This window comes from Passer domesticus, chromosome 2 (genome assembly GCF_036417665.1).
Source record: "Passer domesticus isolate bPasDom1 chromosome 2, bPasDom1.hap1, whole genome shotgun sequence".
Classification (NCBI taxonomy): domain Eukaryota; kingdom Metazoa; phylum Chordata; class Aves; order Passeriformes; family Passeridae; genus Passer; species Passer domesticus.
This window is the reverse complement of record NC_087475.1, coordinates 116,066,124-116,087,403: the sequence shown is the minus strand read 5'-3', so window position 1 is coordinate 116,087,403 and position 21,280 is coordinate 116,066,124. Positions and strand designations below refer to the sequence as shown.

Genomic DNA, 21,280 nt, shown 5'->3' with positions numbered 1-21,280 from the left:
GCCCAGGGCCCTGCCACAGCCCCATTGTGTGCACCCCACAGCAAAGCAGTGTGGCTTGGCAGGATGGACCATGCATGTGCAGAGTTGTGGTGGGGTCACAACAGAAAAGTCAGAGAAACAAGGGGAGATCTCTGCCCCACAGACCCCTCCCTGCACCCCAGGACATCCTGTTAGTGAATGACCCTTCTCCAGGACGAGCTTGTGATTCTCCGTCACCTCCACCTCCAGCTCTTATTTCCTCTCCTGGACCACAAAATACTCAGACAAGCTCAAGTCCCTACTCATGCATTTGTGGAGGGGCTTTGGAACAGCTGGAGGATATGGAAGAAAACAATAAAAAATTAATAAAAACACAAATAAAACCTGTCCTATGACATCCAGTTATCACTATACATAGGCCAGTCAATAAACCTACTCTGAACTTCGGCTTATTTCTCAGCTTGAGTTTAAAACCAAACCTAAACCTTTCTTCATGCTAGTCATGCTTTCAGCTCAGCTATAGAAGTTACTCCATTTTCACTTAAAGAGCTAAAAGCACATAGACAATTTAACTTTTTTTCTGTGTGTACATCTGTATCTTCCACTCATTCCATCCTCCCCCAGATATTTTCAGTGCAATTCAGCAACTTTCAGCTACTCAAATGCAGCCCTGCAGTATTTTTGGCAGAAACTAAGATTTTTTGTCATGGTAGACTGATATAAGTTTAAAAAACACAAAGGCTCTTCTGATTTATTACGCATCATTGCTACTTGCCTTTCAAAATTAAAACATTTTATCAGTCTGATCCAATTTTATAAAGAAATCATAACAAGGCAGTGTAGTATTACAAATTTATTGAGTTTCATCAAAGTAATTTTTCAGCATTGAAAATTCCACACATATAAAACAACTTCTATGCATTAAAACCAAAGTATGGATTCTTTTTTAATTTAAAGCAAGTGCTGTGCTTTTTTAAACATCTCATGAACCAAATTCTTCAGTTATAAAGCTGATAAAAATAATTGATACACCACTAGAGTTTTTTTTTCAACATGTGAAATTCATCTCTTTGGGAAACAATACTTTTTAAAATTGTATCATGAAAGATACAGACCTGAAAAAGGATAAACAATCATACACAAGGCATAAACGTTACACAGAGTAACTCAGACATTTTATAAAGAGATCTGGAAAAGTACCTAAAATAGTGATATTTATTTAGTATAAAATTTCAATAATAAAATATTGCTCATAATAAATAAGAAAACATGAGTTTCATTAATACTGTTCTCCCCTTAAAGCTCTCTTGGATGTAACAGGATCAGACCTGATCAAAAGACAAATTTTTGTTTTGTCCTCCATATGAAGGAGGTAGGTTTACAGGCTTCAGGTCATTCTTTGCTAGAAACAATTTTATCATAAACAAAACACAGAATTCATTTCAAGGCTCATGCGTAGTTATGGGAAAAAATAATAATCCCCAAATGTGAATAAACCTTAATACAGCAGATTTTAATACCCAAAATATTTGCCCTTTTTGTTAAACCCAAAGTGGAATAAGACTTCCCACGGATTACGAATACAAAGAGAAAGCTGCCCAAGTTTTCTCAAAAGCTTCTAAATATGGGTGCAGCTGTACCTAATGGTTATCAATGCTGTTAGGGACAGCTTGCTCTAGGGGGATGGAAGTTGTTTCCCTTTATATGGGGACGTTGGATTTCATCCCTGCTCTTCCCATCTGCAGACAGGGCAGTTTGGAGCAGTTCTTCAGCAGCTGCTCGATGGCGATGTGGCGCACGTTGAGCTCGGAGGCCAGGGAGTCCTTCTCCTGGACCTGCTGTGCCAGCTCCTCAAACACATCTGCAACAACAGCACTGGGTCAATGCACTCGGTCCCTGGACTGACACAGGCTTAGGAAGCAGCAACAAACAACACTGGGGAAGAGGCACAGACATTTAAGGGGGATCATGTGCAGGAGCTCTGCTTTTCCTGGTTCCAGCACAGCTTTGTACGCATTGCAAACAGAACAGCATCACTTCGTTTCTAGTTATAGACAACCTGAGCCAAGGTGGATCAGTTTAGAACTGAAAACAAAGCTGACTCTGGCCTGGATCAGCAGTGGTGTGGCAACAGGACCAGGGCAGTGATTGTCCCCCTGTGCTGGGCACTGGTGAGGCCACACCTCAGTCCTGTGTTCAGTTTTGGGTCCCTCACAGCAAGGACATGGAGGTGCTGGAGCGTGTCCAGAGAAAGGCAACGGAGCTGGGGAAGGATCTGCAGCATAAGTGTGATGAGGAGCAGCCGAGGGGGCTCAGCTTGGGGAAAATGAGGCTCAGGGGGGACATTATCACTCTCTACAACTGCCTGACAGGAGAGTGAAGCCAGGTGGGATCAGGCTCTTATTCCAGGTAACAAGTGACAGCATGAGAGGAAATGGCCTGTTTGCACCAGGGGAAGTTAGATTAGATATTAGGAAACATTTCTTCATGGAAAGGGTTGTCATGCACTGAAACAGGCTGCCCAGGCAAGTGGTGGAGTAACCATCCCTGGAGGGATTTAACAGACATGGAGACGTGGCATTTAGGAACCACTTGGCTTTGTGGGGGCCTTAGCAGTGCTGGGTTAATGGCTGCTCTTGATGATCTTGAAGGTCATTTTCAATGACCCTTAACAATTCTATGGTTCTAGTCAAATTCTTAAAGAGAATACTGTGCCAATTTGCAGCACCAAAGCAGATTATGTAATGAAAGCACCTAGAAATCTCTCTATATCACACATTTCCATGCAAAACAAGAGACATCAGTTAAAAACTTAACTGACAGAAAGGTAATCAAAAATTCTTTTTTAAAACCAGACCTTTTTTTATGACAAAGCACCATAAACCCAAAACAAAGAGTATTGAAAAATTCTCACCCTGGATTTGCTTGAGCAGTTTTTCATTAAGTTGTTTTAACTCTCCTACAGTCATTGTAGTCACTGCAACAATAAAATCTGTTATTACTACTACCAAAATCACATAAGCATCCCTAAGCAGACTTCTATTTTCTCAAGATTTCTCCTGTTTGCATCCTAATAATCAACAGATGCGTGGCCATAAGTCAGAGACAGCAGTACTTATCAGTGATTTGGGGAAAGTTTGAAAATTCTCTTTTTAATGTTGACACAGACAAGGATTTACTCCATTAGAAAACCCTCTCTTCAATGTCAAAAAGGTGGAAAATCAAGCCCTGAAAACAGTAGCATCCAGAGTCACAACTGCTTGGCACATTTGAATACTATACCCTCCCCTGACTGCAAAACATGATTTCCCCAGTGTAACCCATGAAAGCATATCTGTTTAATTGTGGACAATTCAAAGGGGACAGTACTGAGGTAAGTCCTGCTATGTTTCCCAGCCTGCAAGAAGCAACTTCCTAACAGAATTTTCAGCATGTGGCTCCCTGTTTTGGTTATCAAGGTTTGTGCTTTATGCATACAGGAATAACTTGCACAGTTTGCACTGAGTATCTCAGTGACAAATGAGGAAGGACAATCCTGGCTCGATATGAAGACCAGCATATAAAAACAGGTTTCCTTCTGTGCTCCTGGTGAGAACTATAAGATCCTCTATATCATTCAAAAGCCCTTCTCTGATCTCAGGTTGTGCATTAATCACCCTCATAGAAAATAAACATTAAGCCTCAGAGGAGGGAACTGTGAAAGTGTTCTTCATTGTCCTTGATCAACAGCAGGGAAGCACTGGCCTGCTTCCTAGGATTCCCTGAACCCTGCAGTGGACACACATGGTGCCATGGCTGCTGCCGAGATGCCCTTGTCACCACAGTGAAAAGTGACAATCTGAACACCACAGGGGCTACTGGGCACTGGCACAAGCTTTTAGACCTTGCAACTCTAAAATACTGTTTTTAAACTTCAGCAAAGCTGTTTCTGCTGCAGCTTAGCAAAGCTCTCATTACATACTTGAGAGAAAAAACGATGCTGCAGTTTTTTTCCAGAGATTTCTCTGTGCAGAAGGTTTCTACATGGCAAATTTAAAGTCCTGAATTCTGAAAAAGATGGGTTTTAGCTACCCACTGGATTATTTGATTATCCTAAGCCTTCCCTTTCAAACTTTCTCACAGCTGGCAGTTGTGGGATGTTAAACTGCTAACAGTACTGCCAAACCAAAGAAGCTGGCAACAGCTAAGACTTGGTACTTGAGACATAATCCCAGCTAAGAATAAAGCAGATTCACCTTTCTCCTCCTTCAATCAGGTAAAATGGTGCTCCTTCCTACCTTCAGCTATCAATAAACTTGAAAAATCCCTTCTCACACTTTACCACCCTTTAAACACCATAAAAACCCTGACCAAATTTAATATAATTATTAACAGCTAAAAATGTCAAGATTTTTCCCCCTTTCATACCCAGTGGTAGGAGGCTAATTGCCCATTCTTCAGTATTTTCATTAACATTTTGTCATCTGGCAGACAGACTGGTTCACATGTTTCATGTTAGTGTTTTGGACAGGACTGTTTCATGGCACATTATTCTGATACAGAAGGGAAAGGGAGAAGGAACAGAGTGCTGAATTTAAATAATAAAATATTATTCTATCCACAGCTGAGGCAAACTGAAAAAATACTGGCCAAGCTATTTACATTTCCATTAATGCTTTTTTTTCAGTAGACAGCTATGTTAAGACAAAGTTTTGCAGTAAGAAGGTACCTAATTCTGGCATTCTAAGTTTACATGTAACATACAAGCTTAATCACAGAGCCTCCAAATGAATGCCTTTTAAAGGTAAATACTGCAAGATACAAGCAAAAATGCCTCAACGCTGTATTATGTAGTCAGAAGAAAAAACCTGTTATTGTGCTCAGTGCAGATTTAGGTCTGCATCCTGAAATCAAAGACTGGAGATAAATTCCAAGTCACTAATTTCAGTTAGACAACCTCATAAACCAGGTCAAGCTTCCATAATTCCTCTGTTATATGCTGTCCTGATTTATGTAATCCCAATTTATGACTCCAGTGGACAGGTGGTCAAACAGCCCAGTGTATCTGCTGTGATTTATGGCTTTAACGCTACTAATTCACTACAAATGCAACATGACACATCATGCAGCAGTTAAGTAAAATCCTTTCATAAAGAATGAGAAATGACTCAGCTTTGCAAGGACAGAGTTGTCAGTTTGTTAAAAAAAAGGGAGGCTAAAGAAGCCAATTCCAACTTTTTACAGTACCTCTTTCTCTGACTCTTCTGACATTCTGATTCCATTATGACCTTGTTTTTCATCACCTGTTTTTCCCTGGAATATTTTATCAGTGTTTTTGTTTTCTTTCTCAGGTCTTTTGAAATTCAGAAAACCTCTCCAATTACTTTCCTCATCTACAAATGTAAGAGTGGACATACACCAGTTCAGGACCAAGTACTGCCTAAAAAGCAGAATGATAACAGCACATACCTCCAGGAATCTATTCCTAACACATTTCACGGAGCCTGATTCTAGAGGCACTAAAATACCCTAGCTTTTTCTAAAGATTTCTCCTAGTGATCTTCTTAACAGGGAAACTAATTTTCTGTTATTTTCACCATCACCACAGTCATCAAAAGATAGTTCAGGTTTTCTGCTAGAGCCTTTAAGAGGACATGGTGACAGAAAGGTCTTCCCAGTTTCTTATGCTCAACAAACACAAGGGAAAAACAAATCCAGTAAAATGCACTGGAAAGTCTGCTACTATTATTTCACAAGTTTGTTCTGCTACACGACCTCTAATTTCCTCTGCTGTTTAGGGCAGGTCTCTGTGAAATGTAATTCAGGGCACTGTGCAAATTTAATAAGAGAGAGATTTGAAGGAGCTGAGTAACCTCTACCTCCACAGCAAGGGCTGTGCAACTCTCAGGAATGACATACAGAAATAAAATTTTTTGCATAAATTAGACATGTCCTGTATCACACTGGGCTACAGCTAAGAATAAAATTAAAACAACCCACAAAACAAAAAACACCAGCCAAACCACCCTATTTGCTCAGCCAGGTAGCTCTTTTTTTCCCCACAGATTTTACATGCTGGACTTCAGGACGAGAACTAATGCTCTGTGGAGATATGAAGTGGTCAATAGGTATCAGAAAGAACGCCCTTGCTTGCTAGGCTGTGTGTAAATGGATGTATACTCACGTTCCTCCTTGCTGTGTTGAGGATGTCTCCTATGAACACTGGCAAGTGAATCACCTTCAGCTTTTTCAGCTTTCTGGACCTGGCTGCGGTTGGACCACAAAACGCTGCTGCAGCAGAAGGTAGCACCGAGTCTGAAATCAGTGGATTCTCTTGGTTCCAGCAGAGTCTGTGAGCAGCTTGAGATGCCTCCAGATTTCCCATCTATCCATTTTGCAGAGTATCTAGGTACTGGGGAGTCAAACTGTGGGAGTAATTTTCTATCAGTCTGATGTCTGAAGCTAAAAAGCTGGTGTTGGGATGGTTTTGAGCTTTCAGAATCAGAGTCTAAATCCTTGTTTTGTGCGTATTGTATGATCCAGTTAATTTTTTTGCTCAAGATATTTTTTACTTCTGCATAAGGACTTTTAGAGAGCTTTGATCGTGGACAGTCCTGATTTGCTATTAAGTGGAATTTTTCAAAGCAGTCTCTGTGCCCCCTTAAAGATCTTGTATGTAGAAGATCTGACTTTGGTACTCCTGTAAAGACACAATAGAAAGAAGTTCACTTACTGCTAATTTTTTAATATCTTTTATTCACAAGCAACCAAGAAAACAAAAACTTTAGTGATGCTTTCCTACTAACAATCTTACCGCTGAAACAAACGAGGGTACCTCACAGTGCAAAATTTGTGAACTTTCCCTCAGGCTTGAGTCCTTGTCACGCAAAGTGTTTTGCACACCATAATCTCTGGAGCAGGACTTCAGCGTGTGCCTCTTGCACGGTGACAGAGATGAAGCACAGTGACAACTCCACACATGCTGCATCCCCCCTACACACAAGTGTATAAGCTGCAAAAGTAAAATAAACCCAACTGTGTACCAGCAAGTTGTATAGAACGATCTGAAGAGCAGTCTGACAGCACTAATACAAGCTCCCATCTTCTATGCATAATGTTATGAGCCATCTGCTCAAATACTGCAGGGTGCAGCCTTGTCTCATTCAAGTGGTCAAACGTAGCTCAGATTTCTGTCATAGTTTATTATTTTACACTGGTACAAGCCTGCAGCCTAGCTAGGGAAGCAAGTTCTAATACTGTCAACGCTTGCCAACATTAAACTGTCCTGAAATTCATTTGAGGTGTGCTGGTTTTGGCTGGGATAGAGTTAATTTTTATCACAGTGTAATATGAGGCTGTGTTTTGGATTTGTGCTGCAGTGTTTTCATTATCACTGAGCAGGGCTTACACAGTCAAGGCCCTCTCTGCCTCTCTCACCACCCAGATGAGTGGGCTGGTGGCATGCAAGGAGCTGGGAAAGGACACAGGTGGAACAGCTGATCCCAACTGACCCAGGGGATATTCCACACCATATGGCATCGTGCTCATTGTATAAAGCTGGGGGAAGAAGGTGGAAGGGAGGAATGTTTGGAGTGATGGCGTTTGTCATCCCAAGTCACCGTTATGCATGACAGAGCTCTGCTCTCCTGGGGATGGCTGAACACCTGCCCAACCGTGGGAAGCAGTGAATGAATTCCTTATTTTGCTTTGCTTGTACGGGCAGCTTTTGCTCTTCCTTTGAAACTGTCTTTGTCTCAACCCACAAGCCGAAATTCTCTCCCCATCCCACTGGGGTTAAACCATGACATCACACAAGATGGATGTTTATTCTCCTTTTTGCTCATCCTCCCTCAAAGACTGTTCAAATAGCTACAGCAGGTAACTTAAACCTCTAAGTAACTGCTAGTGATTGACAGGTTAAAAAGGAACACAATCTGTGAAGATCTGCAGTTGGTGAGTGAACACAGATGGTATGAGAAATGACTATTCCAGAAAGTTAATAGTGCCCCAGTACAAAATGACTTTCTGCAACTTCAGTGGATATTTATTTTTCTTCACGTACACAGTAGATTCAGAATCCAAGTCCAGAATAATAAACAGTTTGTCATTTATCTCAGTACCCATTTATTACTTGGGAGGGTCTCAATACAATGAAAACCAATTCTGTCTAACAAGTTTGTCACTGCAAATAACAATAACATGCCTGTAAACCAGAGGTTGAAAGTGCTTAATGTCAAAGTATTTAAAACAACAAACAATGTAACTGGATCTCAATCTAGGCAACATGAAGCAACCTGCAGCAATCCTATCTTTTAGCCATTAAAAGTGATTAAAATAAAAGAAAAACCGTGAAATGCAACGTAACAAAACCTGGTAACAGAGACATTTACAGATGATTAGAACAAAGCCACATGTTATAGTTGATTTACCCTCCTAAATTCTTCTGGTAAAGTGTAATCTCCCCATCCCATGCAATTAAAAAGTGATACAATGTTTTCGTTAAATTACTGAATCCCACAAAATCCCACACTAATCTCAAAGCTAATCTGTAAAGGTAAAATTTTTAATATGAAACTGAAAACAAATCCAAGCACTTCATTTTGATTATCTCACTTGCTGGTATCTGCTGTTTGAAGCTGGGGAGTTCAAACATCTAGAATAGCCATTACAAATTGCTGATTTTCCACTCTTTGGGCAGCACTGAAACTTAAGTGCATGATTTTCTGGCTGAGTTTCTGAGAGTGCACACAATTTATGGGGCAAAAATGTCCAAAAAACTGGAAAATAGAAGAAAACACTAGTGGAATTAATTTTGTTCTTGGCACTAGAGGAAAAAGGTAAAGTCATGAAAACAGATGTTCCTTCTGTTCATGAGGTAACCATTAGAAGAAACAAAACTCACATACTAACCAGAGGCAACTTTTAAGAAGGAAGTTCTGGAGTTAAGTACACTCTTTACTCCAGGAGTAAGGGGGTACTCTGTGCCTCCTTTCAGTGGGCAGTAAAGATTCTCACTCCACACCTCAAAATATTTTTCAACCTCTTTCAGCAAATGAATACTCACCAACTTATCTTAAACTCTGTATTATCTGCTGCCTACTTGCAATGCTATTTTACCTCTCTATCTTTACAGAGACTTAAAAAAACCCAACAAACATTTCTATTGAAACAAGAAAGACAAGTAATTTGTTTTCATGACTTATCAGCACCATTTAAATAGAGCAAGCCTGCTTAACTCAAGTAGCATAATGGAAACCTTAAGTCTTTAAGCCATTAAGGGAAAGCAAACACTGTCAAGTGAAATTATAAGGCAAATATATTCACAACACTACAAACCCTAGAAAACTAGAGTGATTTGTTAAATGTTACTTGCTTTACCCAAGTGATTCTTCAACATTCTACTTCACTGCTGCTCATAGTGCTTTATTTTACTTACAGAAAAGAATCAATGGGCTGAAAAACATGTTTTGCACAATTTTCCATACAATAATGTTCAGGAACCCACCTAACAAACACACCCGCACAACAAATGACAGAATACTGACCGTATCACTTTAAAAAAGAAATTCCTTTGAGGATACTTCATTATTTCAATGAGAATAAATGTTACTTGTACAAATGTTACTTGTAGGAGACGAGCATGAGACCACACAAAATAGCCAACACACAAATTGTTACACAAAGAAAGAATGAGAGCAGCATGACCTCATGAAGCCCCCAAATGAATTATGTCCTAGTCTTAAGCTCAAGGTTGTTTAAGTCTTTCCTTCTGATGAATTTATCTTTTAAGAGTTCTGAACATTGGTAACATTGCCCATTCTAAAGGCAAGCTGCTCAAAGAGATCTGTTTTATCTGAACTCAGTAATAGAGTGCCTGAAATGAGCAATTATTACAGAAGAAAAAAAACCCATACTACTTCAAGAGTTTAAGCTTTGCTATTTATATGCTACACATTAGCCACAATGTCCCTCTTTCTGAGCTTGGGCAGGTTATTACAAAATACTTCCAGTATACAAGACCAGAATTTACATTCCTACCCCTTCTCTATTCCACTGTAAAACCTCCAAAGGGGTCCTATCTAAGGAATCTTGAATAAAGTAAGGAACTGAAAATGTGCAAATCCAAACCAGTTTTGCAGAGAACTGCTAACAAACCTGCTTCAGCTTTCATATAACTGGAATGGATTTTTACTGTAACAATCACACGCAAAACCAAAACAACCATCAATCTCTCTTTTGTCCTAAGGTGACAATTAGTCCTTTCCTATGCAGAGAACATCAGCCACAACCTTCTGGAAGAGCTGAGCAGGGACAGCAGCTGCTGTGCCAGCACAAACTAACAACCACACACCAGAATTACAGCAAGCTAGGGTATGGTTCTTTGGAACAAATCCTTCTGTTGTGGGCAATACCATCAGCCTTATGAGGCACAAAAGATGTCCATTTTTTTCCCAGAAGATTTCATACTCCACTCAGACTACTTCATATTTTTCCCTTCATCACAACTGCAGAAAAAGCTACAATCTGGTGAGCTGGCATGGACAAGTGATATATAGAAATGATTCAGTTTTATTGCTTTATTCAACACTATACACCAACAGATGAATAAAGCATGGCAAGATTTCTGTACAAAACAAGAAGCAATACTGTAATTTTGATAAACAGCTATTGTGAGTTTTGGGGACTTTCACATGGTTTCGGTTCTGTCTCCACATTTCTGTTTGCTAATATCAACCTCAATCTTTCTTACCTTTTGTCTGATTCTTCAAGTCTGCAATCATAAAACCATCGACTTACCCCCCTACTCCCCCATTTGCAGGTGTGTACATTTGCTCCTAGTCTTACTTTCCAAGAACAGGATTGCAGACTCTGTCCAAGTACACCCTAAGCTTCATATTTACTTTTTCAGAGAAGGGGAAAAAGCCCTCAAAAAGCAGCAAAAATACCCAACCCAACAACCACACCGAGAAGAAAAGTTTAATCTGCAGGGGAAAAAAAATCCCACAAAATTCACCAATATCTAGAAGACCATATCTAACAAACTTAAGACAGCACAGATGCTATTAGGAAACAAGCTCATGCCAGAGATCATTCCGCAAGTGCACATGATTCACGGGCTGATGCCAAACCTCCAGACAAGTCATAAAACAACATAACTGCTTACAATCCATTATTTGTTTCTGATTCTAGTAACTCATGTGTCCTAGATGAAACATGAACGTATCACTCAACAATATCTTTGTATATTGACTCGAAGAACAGACTGCCTACATAAGTGCCGAATGCTTAGGCAAAAAAAACCTCAACCCAAACCCTGACTTTCAATTCATAAGCTATGCAAGGCAGCCTGTCAACATGACTCTTAATCCACTCCTACAAAGTAATTTTCTAAATGCATGACTAGCAATCAGGCAGTTTAATACACATTTTTGTAACTTCTATTTATTCATAACTGTAAAGTAGCTGAGAGCAAGGAGAATATTTACAAGATAACCAGGTGAGCAATCACATCTCAACAAATTCTACCCCATTTTAAGGCATTTGTAATTGAAAGTAAATTAGTTTCCATCATATTAAAAGTTTTTTGCTTTCTGGCTTTTTTGAGGGTAAGAAACCTACAAAGACTATTTCTGCCTTTGCAACTGATTCACTGAGAACTACGTGTAACTCTTCTTCATTATAAAGACATAGAACTAGAAGTGAAATGTTTGCTCATGTTTATATAAAGCTGGCTAGAAGAGTTGTCCTATTTGGAAGTTATAGTAGTAATCAACAAGCACAATTTAAAAGGAATATTCTTGAATACCAAGATAATTCCACATCCCTTCACAAATGTTTCTATAGAAAAAAATAAATCAGTGATCATTAACTTGCTTATCTTCAACAGTGGGATTTTTAAAATTTGTTTGGTATTCTTTTAAAACAACCAAGCAAACACACAAACTTCTTATTTGGTCTTTCAGATCCATCAGTTGGAAATAATGTTAAAGAAAGCCTACATTCCCTTCTTAGCATTTCCTAATGTACTGCTGTAAATTAATTGTTTTTTGCAATGGTGAATAGCAGCTGAAGTAGAAAATCCCCCCTGAATGTAATATGAACTAAAATAAACAGGAATACTTGTAGAAACATGAATAGTCAATGATGAGTTAGAACTACACCATTAGTTACTTAAAGCCCCTTTGAAGAATTTACAAATAATTATGAGTAAGGTTTATACCTGATCATATCTTCTGCCTCCAGTCTGAGTTAGCTGTGGAGACCTGCCTTCACAGCCAGTGAAGCAATGCTTCTCAGGCACAATTCACCTCACCTGAAACAGTGAGCTCCAGAGGGGTTTGTCACAGGCATCTCTGCTCTTCTCCTTTAATCCTACAGTAAGCAAGAACCCCTCCCTGTGGCTGCCCACTTTCAGAGCCCTGGTCTTCAGTGTGTGTTCCCAGATGTTCCAGCTGCTGCTCCCCTCAGCTGTCCACCTCAGGAGCACTCTGTAAACAGGGATGTTCAGCCAGCTCATGGAACAGCTCCCGGACATCTGTGAGTGTCCACTAGGAACACAAAGCTCAGATGAGCTCCAGTGTGGAAACACAGAGCACCGGGAATATTTCTCTCTCTGCTCTGGGGTGTCCTGACCCCCAGGGGAGCACTAACTTTGACCCTCATTCATGGAGAAAGTTTCCTAGACTTCAAAATATACTAGAATCCACAAAAGTGTGAAATAAATCATAGAGAGTAGTGTAGGTGTATCACTTAGTGAGAAATTTAAGTTTTGAAATTTTTAGTATGTTGTGAATAGAAGCAAGATAGAGAGCACAGAGCGTCGTCCTGAGTTTCTTCTTCATGCTTCTTCTTCCTTCTTCTTCATGGGTTTGGGTGGCATCTTGTAATTGAGCAAAAAAGTCTGCATTGTGGACTCTTTAAAATCAGTTACTAAGTTAAAAAAAATAAATCTAGGTGTCAGTTCCTAATTGAATAGTTTAGTCTTAAGAAACCTTGCAACAAAAAATTGTTAACCATTTTGTACCTTCTAATAAAAAACTGCCAAACTCACAATAGTGAGACTGTTTTACTAATAAAAAATAATAAACACTTAAATCCAAACATAAACTACCATCTTGAGTACCTAATCCAAACCCAAAAATACCAACACTCCAGTGTGGTTTACCTGCAGCAGACAGAAAGGCTTCACAAGACATTCAATGTTCATGTCTTATCTATTTTAAGCCACTGCTGCATAGGCTGTTTACCAAGAGTGCTGAAAGAGGGGGGTTCCCAGAAAAGCAGATCCCAAGACCTGTTCAAAACGCATAAGACAAAAGTAGCCCATGATAACCTAAGACAACAAGTTATCTACATGTCTAAATGACAAAAACCTGGTACTCTTCAGCTGTACAGTTCTGCCAACAGTGGAAAGCAGGATCATTAGAGATGTGTATCTCCAGTACATCTGCCTGACAAGATGTAAAGCCAACTGCTATTTTTAAGGGTTTACATGCAATCTCATTTGAGAGTTAAATCTTATGATTTATTAGACTGGCTAGAAGGAAAATGCCAGTGCCATTCATTAACTTCTAAAACCAGACACTTTGCAAATACTAGATATTATCTTGTTCATAAATTAAAGTTCTCTCCTCGCTTTCATATGATAATGCCAGTACTTTCCATACATCAAGTGTGCACACAAATCACCTCCCACTTCATTCCTATCAGCTCATTTGTATTTTAGCACAGAGCAAAAATATCAGACAGAACAGAAGTTCAGCTGGCCCCTTAAATATATTTTCAAAAATCATGTTCCTTATAAACTACTTTACTAAGAAGAATTTGCTACTATATTAAACAAAGTAATGCACTCTGATGAAAACTTCACTACTGAAAATATTATGCCACACACTTTGTAAGAAAAATCAGTTAAATAGACCTAGAAGAGAGTGGAAGTCATAAACTGGTATTTCTGCAGTCTGGATGATACCAGGTAACATAAATACTCAATTATCTTGTTTGCATGGACAAACCTCCCAAATTTGCACACTAAGAATGCAAAAACGTATTTACTGAACCAGCTTCACAGCTTGACATTGCTCAGTGGTACTTGTACAGCATTCAGAGTAAGAACAGCATCTCCAATCATGCTCAGACTTGAATTTGTAGTTATGAGTTTTAGTGGAAACTGCAGCTAATTTCACATGTCCATTCAACTTTGCAGAAATGAGTCATACCCCTGGCCTGCAAATGTTACCTTGAAATAAGTTCTCATCTATCTAGTCTAAAGGGCAACGATGGAAATTTTTAGTTTTTATTGCCAGAATAATCTATTTTAGTGTTTATCATTTCATTAACACTGAAAAAATAAGGATGTGTAATATTCTGGAACAGAATTAAATCAATGATTTCCACTTGTTTCAACGATACCTTACAACACATTTTATTTCAGCGAGATATTCTTCTGTATGGTGTAAAAAGGAAAAAAAAATGAAATTTGTGTGCTTACAGTTTGCAACAACTAAACCCACCTACTCCTTTTAATTTTTTTTTTTTTAATGAACACAGAATGAGAATATTATACAAGATTTTGTAGACCTTAAGAGGAAAAAAGCTATGTGGTAAGACAGATTTATTTACAACATCCTTGTCTCAGCCTGGAGACTCAGATGCACTAACCTGATGCTGAAATTGTCTCAAAAGCTGAGTCTATCAGCACTTTAAAGGACCATGGAAACCTAACTACCTCAAGATAAATCAGGGGAATGGATGCCCAGTACTTACACTGTCTTATATTACAGCACCTGGGATGGGAACTGTGATTTGCTATTCAGCTGTTGAGCTCTAAACAGAAATGGAAGTGAGCCAGTTTGCTTGTCAGCCAGCATCGTCCAAGATGTTATTGTAATCAGCAGAACTGGACAGCAAAAGAGTAAAAAAACATCTCAAACAATCACATTTTCCACTTCTATTACCATCTGTCTCTGTTACAACTCTTGAATGTGAGGAAATGCAGGTTTTAAAATAACTCTGCATTAAGAAATACCAGCATAAATCCAGTTAAAGACAGATACACTATGTAAAGTAATGCAAACGTTAAGTTATAATTGTTATAGACTTCCAAGTTTGATGTTCAAACAAAAACATTGAAGCATTAGTTCTTGAAGCCGGGATTTCCACAGGTGTCCAGAGGATCCCAGGAGACAGCTGCCTTCTGCAATGCCTTTCCATGGGAAGAAACCTGACCACCTCTAAGCAGCACCACAGGCAGGACCCTCTGGCTGCTGCAGTGTGAGGGGTGATGCACAGTCAAAGACTAGTTTGGACTGGAAGGAACCTTAAAGATCATCTCATTCCAGCCCCTTATCATGGGCAGGGACACCTTCCACTAGACCAGGTTGCTCAGAGCTCCATCCAACCTGTCCGTAAAACGCTTCTAGGGATGCAGCATCCACAACTTGGAAATACTACAAGTGGAGTTTCAAAACACCATATTCAGACAGAGGATTTTGTTTTGTTGATGTATACATTTAAAGACAAGTTTTTATACATACACAAGCGTGTATTTTTCAGTTTCCATGCATTTCTCCCCACCCTTGAGGTAACTGCAGATTTGTTGTTAGTACTGTATCTCTGCTAGCAGAGTTCAGTTAATCATCTTCTCATATTCTAATGAAATTAAAAAGAAGAACTTTGTTTCCACTAACACACAACACATGATTTCCTGGCTTATGCAAACCAGTCACATATGAATTCAAAACATTTCCTGTTTCAATCCACTGATTACTACTGTGACACCTACTCAGAAAAGCAAACAATGCACCATCTCTGATGCTTGCTTCATCTGCACAGGGCAAACAAAGCCCAACATTAAAGTCCAGCAGATCCTGCCCACCAGGATATTCTAAACCCCAAGTACAACCTTAAAAACACTGTCTACAATCAGCTTCATTTTTCAAAAAGTTTAGTATTACACATGTAAGCACTTTGCATATTTTAAACTTTAAGAAGCACTGTAACATTCTGTTGTGCTATATCATCTGACTATGAACCTTCAGACACAAAAGCTAGTTTGGCAACAGAAGTATTTAGGTGTAGCTTGGTACACTCAGCTTCCCTAAGCGTGAATCCTCAAACTAAGTGAGCTGGATGAGCCAGTGCAACAGGAAAAAAAAATACTGACCTTTCCAGAGACAACACTGCTCTCACCCCTTTTAGACTGAAGACCAGAACTACTAAACTCTACTGAGCATGTTACTCTTTCCTTGTTCAAGAAAGACAGATGACAGTTAACAGGATTAAGTTTAAACCTGCATATTAGCTTTAGTAATTCCAATGCCCACGTTCTCTTTTCTTCTCCCCTTGCTATCACTCTTTCAGTCAGCTTCAAAGAAATAGATCCTATAATCCACATGTATCACTCCTGAATAAATTCTGGAACAGACACCACAGATGATCTCCCAGTTACACTCAAACCAGCATTTCTGTGAATCAACTGAACTTAGTAAGAAGCATAATCACAGTTTATTTCACTAAAACATTAAAAATCTATTATTAGAAAAATCATGATGGAGACCTGAAAACCAAAGGGTTTATGGCACAGTAACTGACTTCCTTAAACAGAAATTCAGCAGTTATTTAACCAAGACAGATTAAGCTTTCTGTATAGCAGTATTCTCTATAAATGACTATAAAAGAAACACAATTTTCCCCCCCAGTTATGTAACATTACCAAGATACTGTCCAAACATAATAAAGGTTACAAATAAACACTCCAATGTCAGAAAAGTAAGGGCTGAGAGATGTCATAACACTGATCCAGAAATGAGTCATTATTAGAGATGGGGATGGTCTCCAACTCCCCCATTTGTAATTCCTCCTCTTACTGACCCAAGCCAATCAACAACATCACCATTGAGACACAGGCAAACTTGTACAGCTGCTGAACTCACAGATGCCAGGAGCTGCAAAGATTCACCATCACTAGATTACACTGTAATTAAGTGCAGCTAAGTAAAATATATTTCTGTAGTATTTTGTTCACTGACACTTGAGAAAGTCTGTTTCAAGGGTTCAGCTGCATCAGTTCCCAGCACATGGATTTGCCATGTCCAGGTTTAAGCAGTCACATGCTGCTGGCATGAAGGGAAACAGAATTGTCCTCAGCAGTTTTGCTAATATGATGCCCTGCTAAAAAAAGAAAGCTGGGAAGCCTACTTCCAGAATTTCATACCTAGACTCACAAACCAGAAGTGTATTTAGGTCAGAGAAGATCTTCAAAATCATTGAATTGCAAACCTAAGATTGCCAAGCCCACTGCTAGCCCTTGCACATCCATCTGTAATACTCCTTTCTATCCCAAGCCAGCTCCTGGTGCAGACTGCATGGTCAGGAAAGATGGAAGAGGTGCCATACATTCCAATTAAGTCAGCCAGCACTTAACACATGGAAGTTAACAGGGTGCTGCAAACAGTGGGAGTACTCAAGCATCCTGCAAGATGCTGAGCTGTGACTAATAGCCTGCCTGCTCTCCAACAGCAGCTATTTCCTGCTTCTCTGAGGGAGCAGTTCCACACGCACACCAACACCAAAAATGAGCAAGCCTGTCTTAGCTGTTGCATGAGTACCTTTTTAGAATTGCCTACTTCACTTCCTGAAATACTTAATATATGTATGGGTTTTAATTGCTGACAGTTTTAAATATGATGCTACATAAAAAGACAAACTATCAGCGAGATCGACACTCTCTTGTAAGTGTGGGATAACACATCCACAAGAGTTGATGCAGCTTGCAGCTGATTCTGTTCAACAAGTTTTAATGCATCTGAACTCCATTAAAACATAACCAGGAGATCAGTATGAAAACATCCAATATAACATTGTGCTTTAGTGAATTACCCAGTTCATGCTGTACCCAGGGCTGCCAAAAGACTTATTTGAGACACATAAAAATGAGGTTTTGTCACCAAAAAAATACAGGAATGTAGAGATACATCAAAAGTAGGAAAAGCGTGACCATAGGTATGGTAAAGAGCTGACTCATGCAGTAGTTCAGCTAAAAAGCCTTATAATCACTCTATATAAAAAGTCACTGACACAGCCTCTGCCACCTTTAAGCCTCTCCTCCCTATGAGCAGTAACAGTACATCTTTTCAAAGTGGCACACAAAAGAAAGACTTATCAGAAATTGAGGCATTTTGATGTTAACATGATCAAAGATATGTATACTTTTATTATGCAAAATAAAAGAATTGCAATGGCCTGTGTCACTTCAGGGAAGCTTTTATCACTATTCTATTCCATGCAGCCTCCTTTTAAAATTAACTGGAAATTTAGAAGATTATGCAAAGGTTTGCACAGATTAAGTCTTTCCTACCATCAAGGCTATTTAAAGCAAAAAACCCCAACCTATTCTACTTAAAACACATGATCACTTTGTAAAGTCACAGCCATAACAAGCAGCTTTGACAAATCCACAGCTTATCTCAAACAACAGAGCACAGAAACCATCCAGCATTTTTTAATGTGTTCTATCACTTTCAACACTTTCAAAACAAAACTACATTAGGAGTGTAATGGAAGCACTTAATTCTCATTGTGTCGGTATGTTTTTAAAGACTAGAGAGAGAAACATCTCTCCACAATGAGAAGTCTAAACCTAACATTCTAAAGCAATAAAGAAAACCCAAACAGACTGACAGGTTGTCTTAGGTTAGACAGCTACTCTTGAGTTTCAACAAAAACTGCAAGTACACAGGCACGTCTCCTCTAAACAAAAACAAAAAACACGGCAATTACTTCTGAAGTATCAAAGTAGTGGTGAGATTGAAATACACTGCCTCTACTAGCAACAAAAATCTACTACCTGTTATCAAGAAATGATAACAGAAATGATGGGACTAATCACATAGCACTGTTGAGATCTTTATATTCAATTGCCTCACAGCACCATAAATTACTCTGGGTAGTCATATCTACATATAATTGGGGAAGACCACTTTATGTAAGGGAAAGAAGTTACTTTGTTGCTCCAAAGACAAGCAATTTGACTTAAAAAAGGACAAAGATAATCTACTGCTCATTCACGCATGAAGAAAAGCAACAAGGTGGGGAAATTTTTTACCAAAACAGGTTTAAAATTTTAAAAATACTATTGTAGAAGCCAAAATGGTTCTGTAAGATTAGTCTTTTAAAAGATGGCAAGAACTCCTACTTTACAATCTGCTGACGTTAGGAAGCTTTGATAATGAACCCTGTTTTACCACATTACGCATACTAACATTTTATGAAAATAAAAATAAATTTTGAAATTTATGTCATAATTTCAAAAAGAAACTATGAAAACAAAAACTCCGTTCCCCTGAGCAGATCTAGTGAAAGCAAAGCGATCCGCTTCCAAAAACCCCAAATACCATGCTATAAAATTTGCAATTTAAGCTTGCTTTACACACAGACCCTATTGAGCAAACCCTCTGAATAAAGGCAGAACGTGATTCAGATCCCAAGTCCAACACCAGAGATCTAATGCCAGGAGATGGAATAAACACCAGGGCACTCCAGCGGCTCTGGAAAGAGGGGGCTCACCTTCACATCTGGAGGAGCAGCACCCACCTTTACCAGAAACGAGCGAGAAAACAAACCGATTTAAAACTTTACCTACAGACAGACGTTTCCACGCCCGCAACCCGACGGAAGCCTTTGAGGAGGCGGCTGCGCGCCCACCCCCGGCCGGGCTGGCCGAGGCAGGCTGCTGCCGCCGGTCCTACCTTCGATGTTCAGCTCGAAACAGACGTGGCAGAAGGAGAGCGTTTCCTTCTCGGTGCCCAGCTTGCACACGCTGCAGATGTTGTCATCGTCCAAGTCGATGCTCACGAACTGCTCCTCGTTCATAGTGCCCTGGGGAGGGCGACAAGGGACGGGAGGGTGACGGGAGGGCCCCGGGACGGGCAAGGGAGCGTCCCGGCAAAGTTTTCCCTCTAGAGAAACTGAGGCCAGGCCGCACAGCGGCGACCCGAGACTTCCCCCTTCTCTCGCCCGAAGGCTGCCCCGTCCCATCCCGTCCTGCTCCCCAGCAACTCCATCACCAGCTCCATCATCGCTGCCCCCTCCTCCCTCCCTTCCTTCCTCCCTCCCTCCTCCGCGCGCCAGCAGCGCGGACGCCCCGCCACCGCCCGCACCGCGATATCCCCGGCTCTGCCCTACCCCCTACGGCTAATCCTACCCCGATCCCGAACCGCAGCCCCGATCCCGAACCCCAGCGCCGTCCCCGCTCACCGCCGCCCGCCCCGGCCGCGCTCCGCTTTGTCCGCCCTCCCGCGCCGCCGCCGGAGCTCTCGGCGCCGGGCACCGCCCGCCGCTTCGGGCCGCCACCACGGCCCGGCGGCACGGGGGACACCGGCGGGCTCGAACCGCGCCCCGCAGCACCCGGGAGGCTGGAGTAGCCTCGGAGCTGGGCAGCGAAGCGGGAGCAGCCAGGAGCTCCGGTTTGTCCGGGCCTGGGAGCGGGCGGGGCGGCGGAGCGCGGCCGCGCTCCCCCCGCAGCAGTTGGTCTGCGCCGCGCGGGCGGGCGGGCGGGCGGGGCCGGGGCTGCCCGGCGTGAGGCACCGGGGTGAGCGCGGCCGGCCCGCTGGCACCGTGACACCGTGCCACTGTGCCACTGTGCCGAGCGTGCCGCCGGGGCTTGGTAGAGGTGGGGGCTGAAAAACAAAAGGCTCACTGATGGAATGTGGATTCCGCTCAGGAACCGGTATTAAAACCCAGCCAGGGCTCTGCTGGCGCTCCGAATCACAGGTTCTGGATATAGTTGGAAAGGAACACAGAGGGTCATTGGTCCCACCTGCCTGCCCAAGCAGGATCATCCCAGAGCACATGGCACAGGATTGGGTCCTGATGCTTCTGGATTATCTCCCGTCAGGGAGACTCTGCACTCTCTCCGGACAACCTGTTTCAGCTTGTGTTCACTCTGTGCTCAGTAAAGTTCTTCCTCAAGTTTAGGTGGAATTTGCTGGGCACCAGTTTTTGCCTTTTCTCTCTTTTTCTGTTGGTTGGTAAAACTGGGAAGAGGTCGATCCTCTTGTCTGGGGAATTTCCACAATTGACGGAAATTACGTACAGCACATTCCTACATGTCAAAGTGGGATTATTTATGGGAGAGCTAAGTAATCTTCCAGAGGCTCCTTTGTTGAAACACATTGCTGCAGTTTTGATTGTTTCTTTCATTGTGTTTTCTTGGGGTGTTTTCTTTAATTTTATCAAAAAAAGACAAACACATGTGATGCCATCCAGAGGTGTCTGGACAAACTCAAGAGGTGGCCCATGGGAATCTCATGATGTTTGACAA

At 40.9% G+C, this 21,280-nt stretch overlaps 1 protein-coding gene across 1 annotated transcript; it reads right to left on the bottom strand.

Annotated features, from left to right (window-relative positions):
* Positions 1-819: 819 nt before the first annotated feature.
* On the bottom strand, positions 820-20,418 carry C2H21orf91 (chromosome 2 C21orf91 homolog). The gene is made up of 5 exons (XM_064410882.1): positions 20,215-20,418; positions 19,707-19,836; positions 6,143-6,658; positions 2,894-2,956; positions 820-1,840 (listed from the first exon to the last, which is right to left on the bottom strand). The coding sequence occupies exons 2-5, from the start codon at positions 19,828-19,830 to the stop codon at positions 1,680-1,682; spliced, it is 864 nt and encodes a 287-aa protein (XP_064266952.1). The 5' UTR covers positions 19,831-19,836; positions 20,215-20,418; the 3' UTR covers positions 820-1,679.
* Positions 20,419-21,280: the final 862 nt, after the last annotated feature.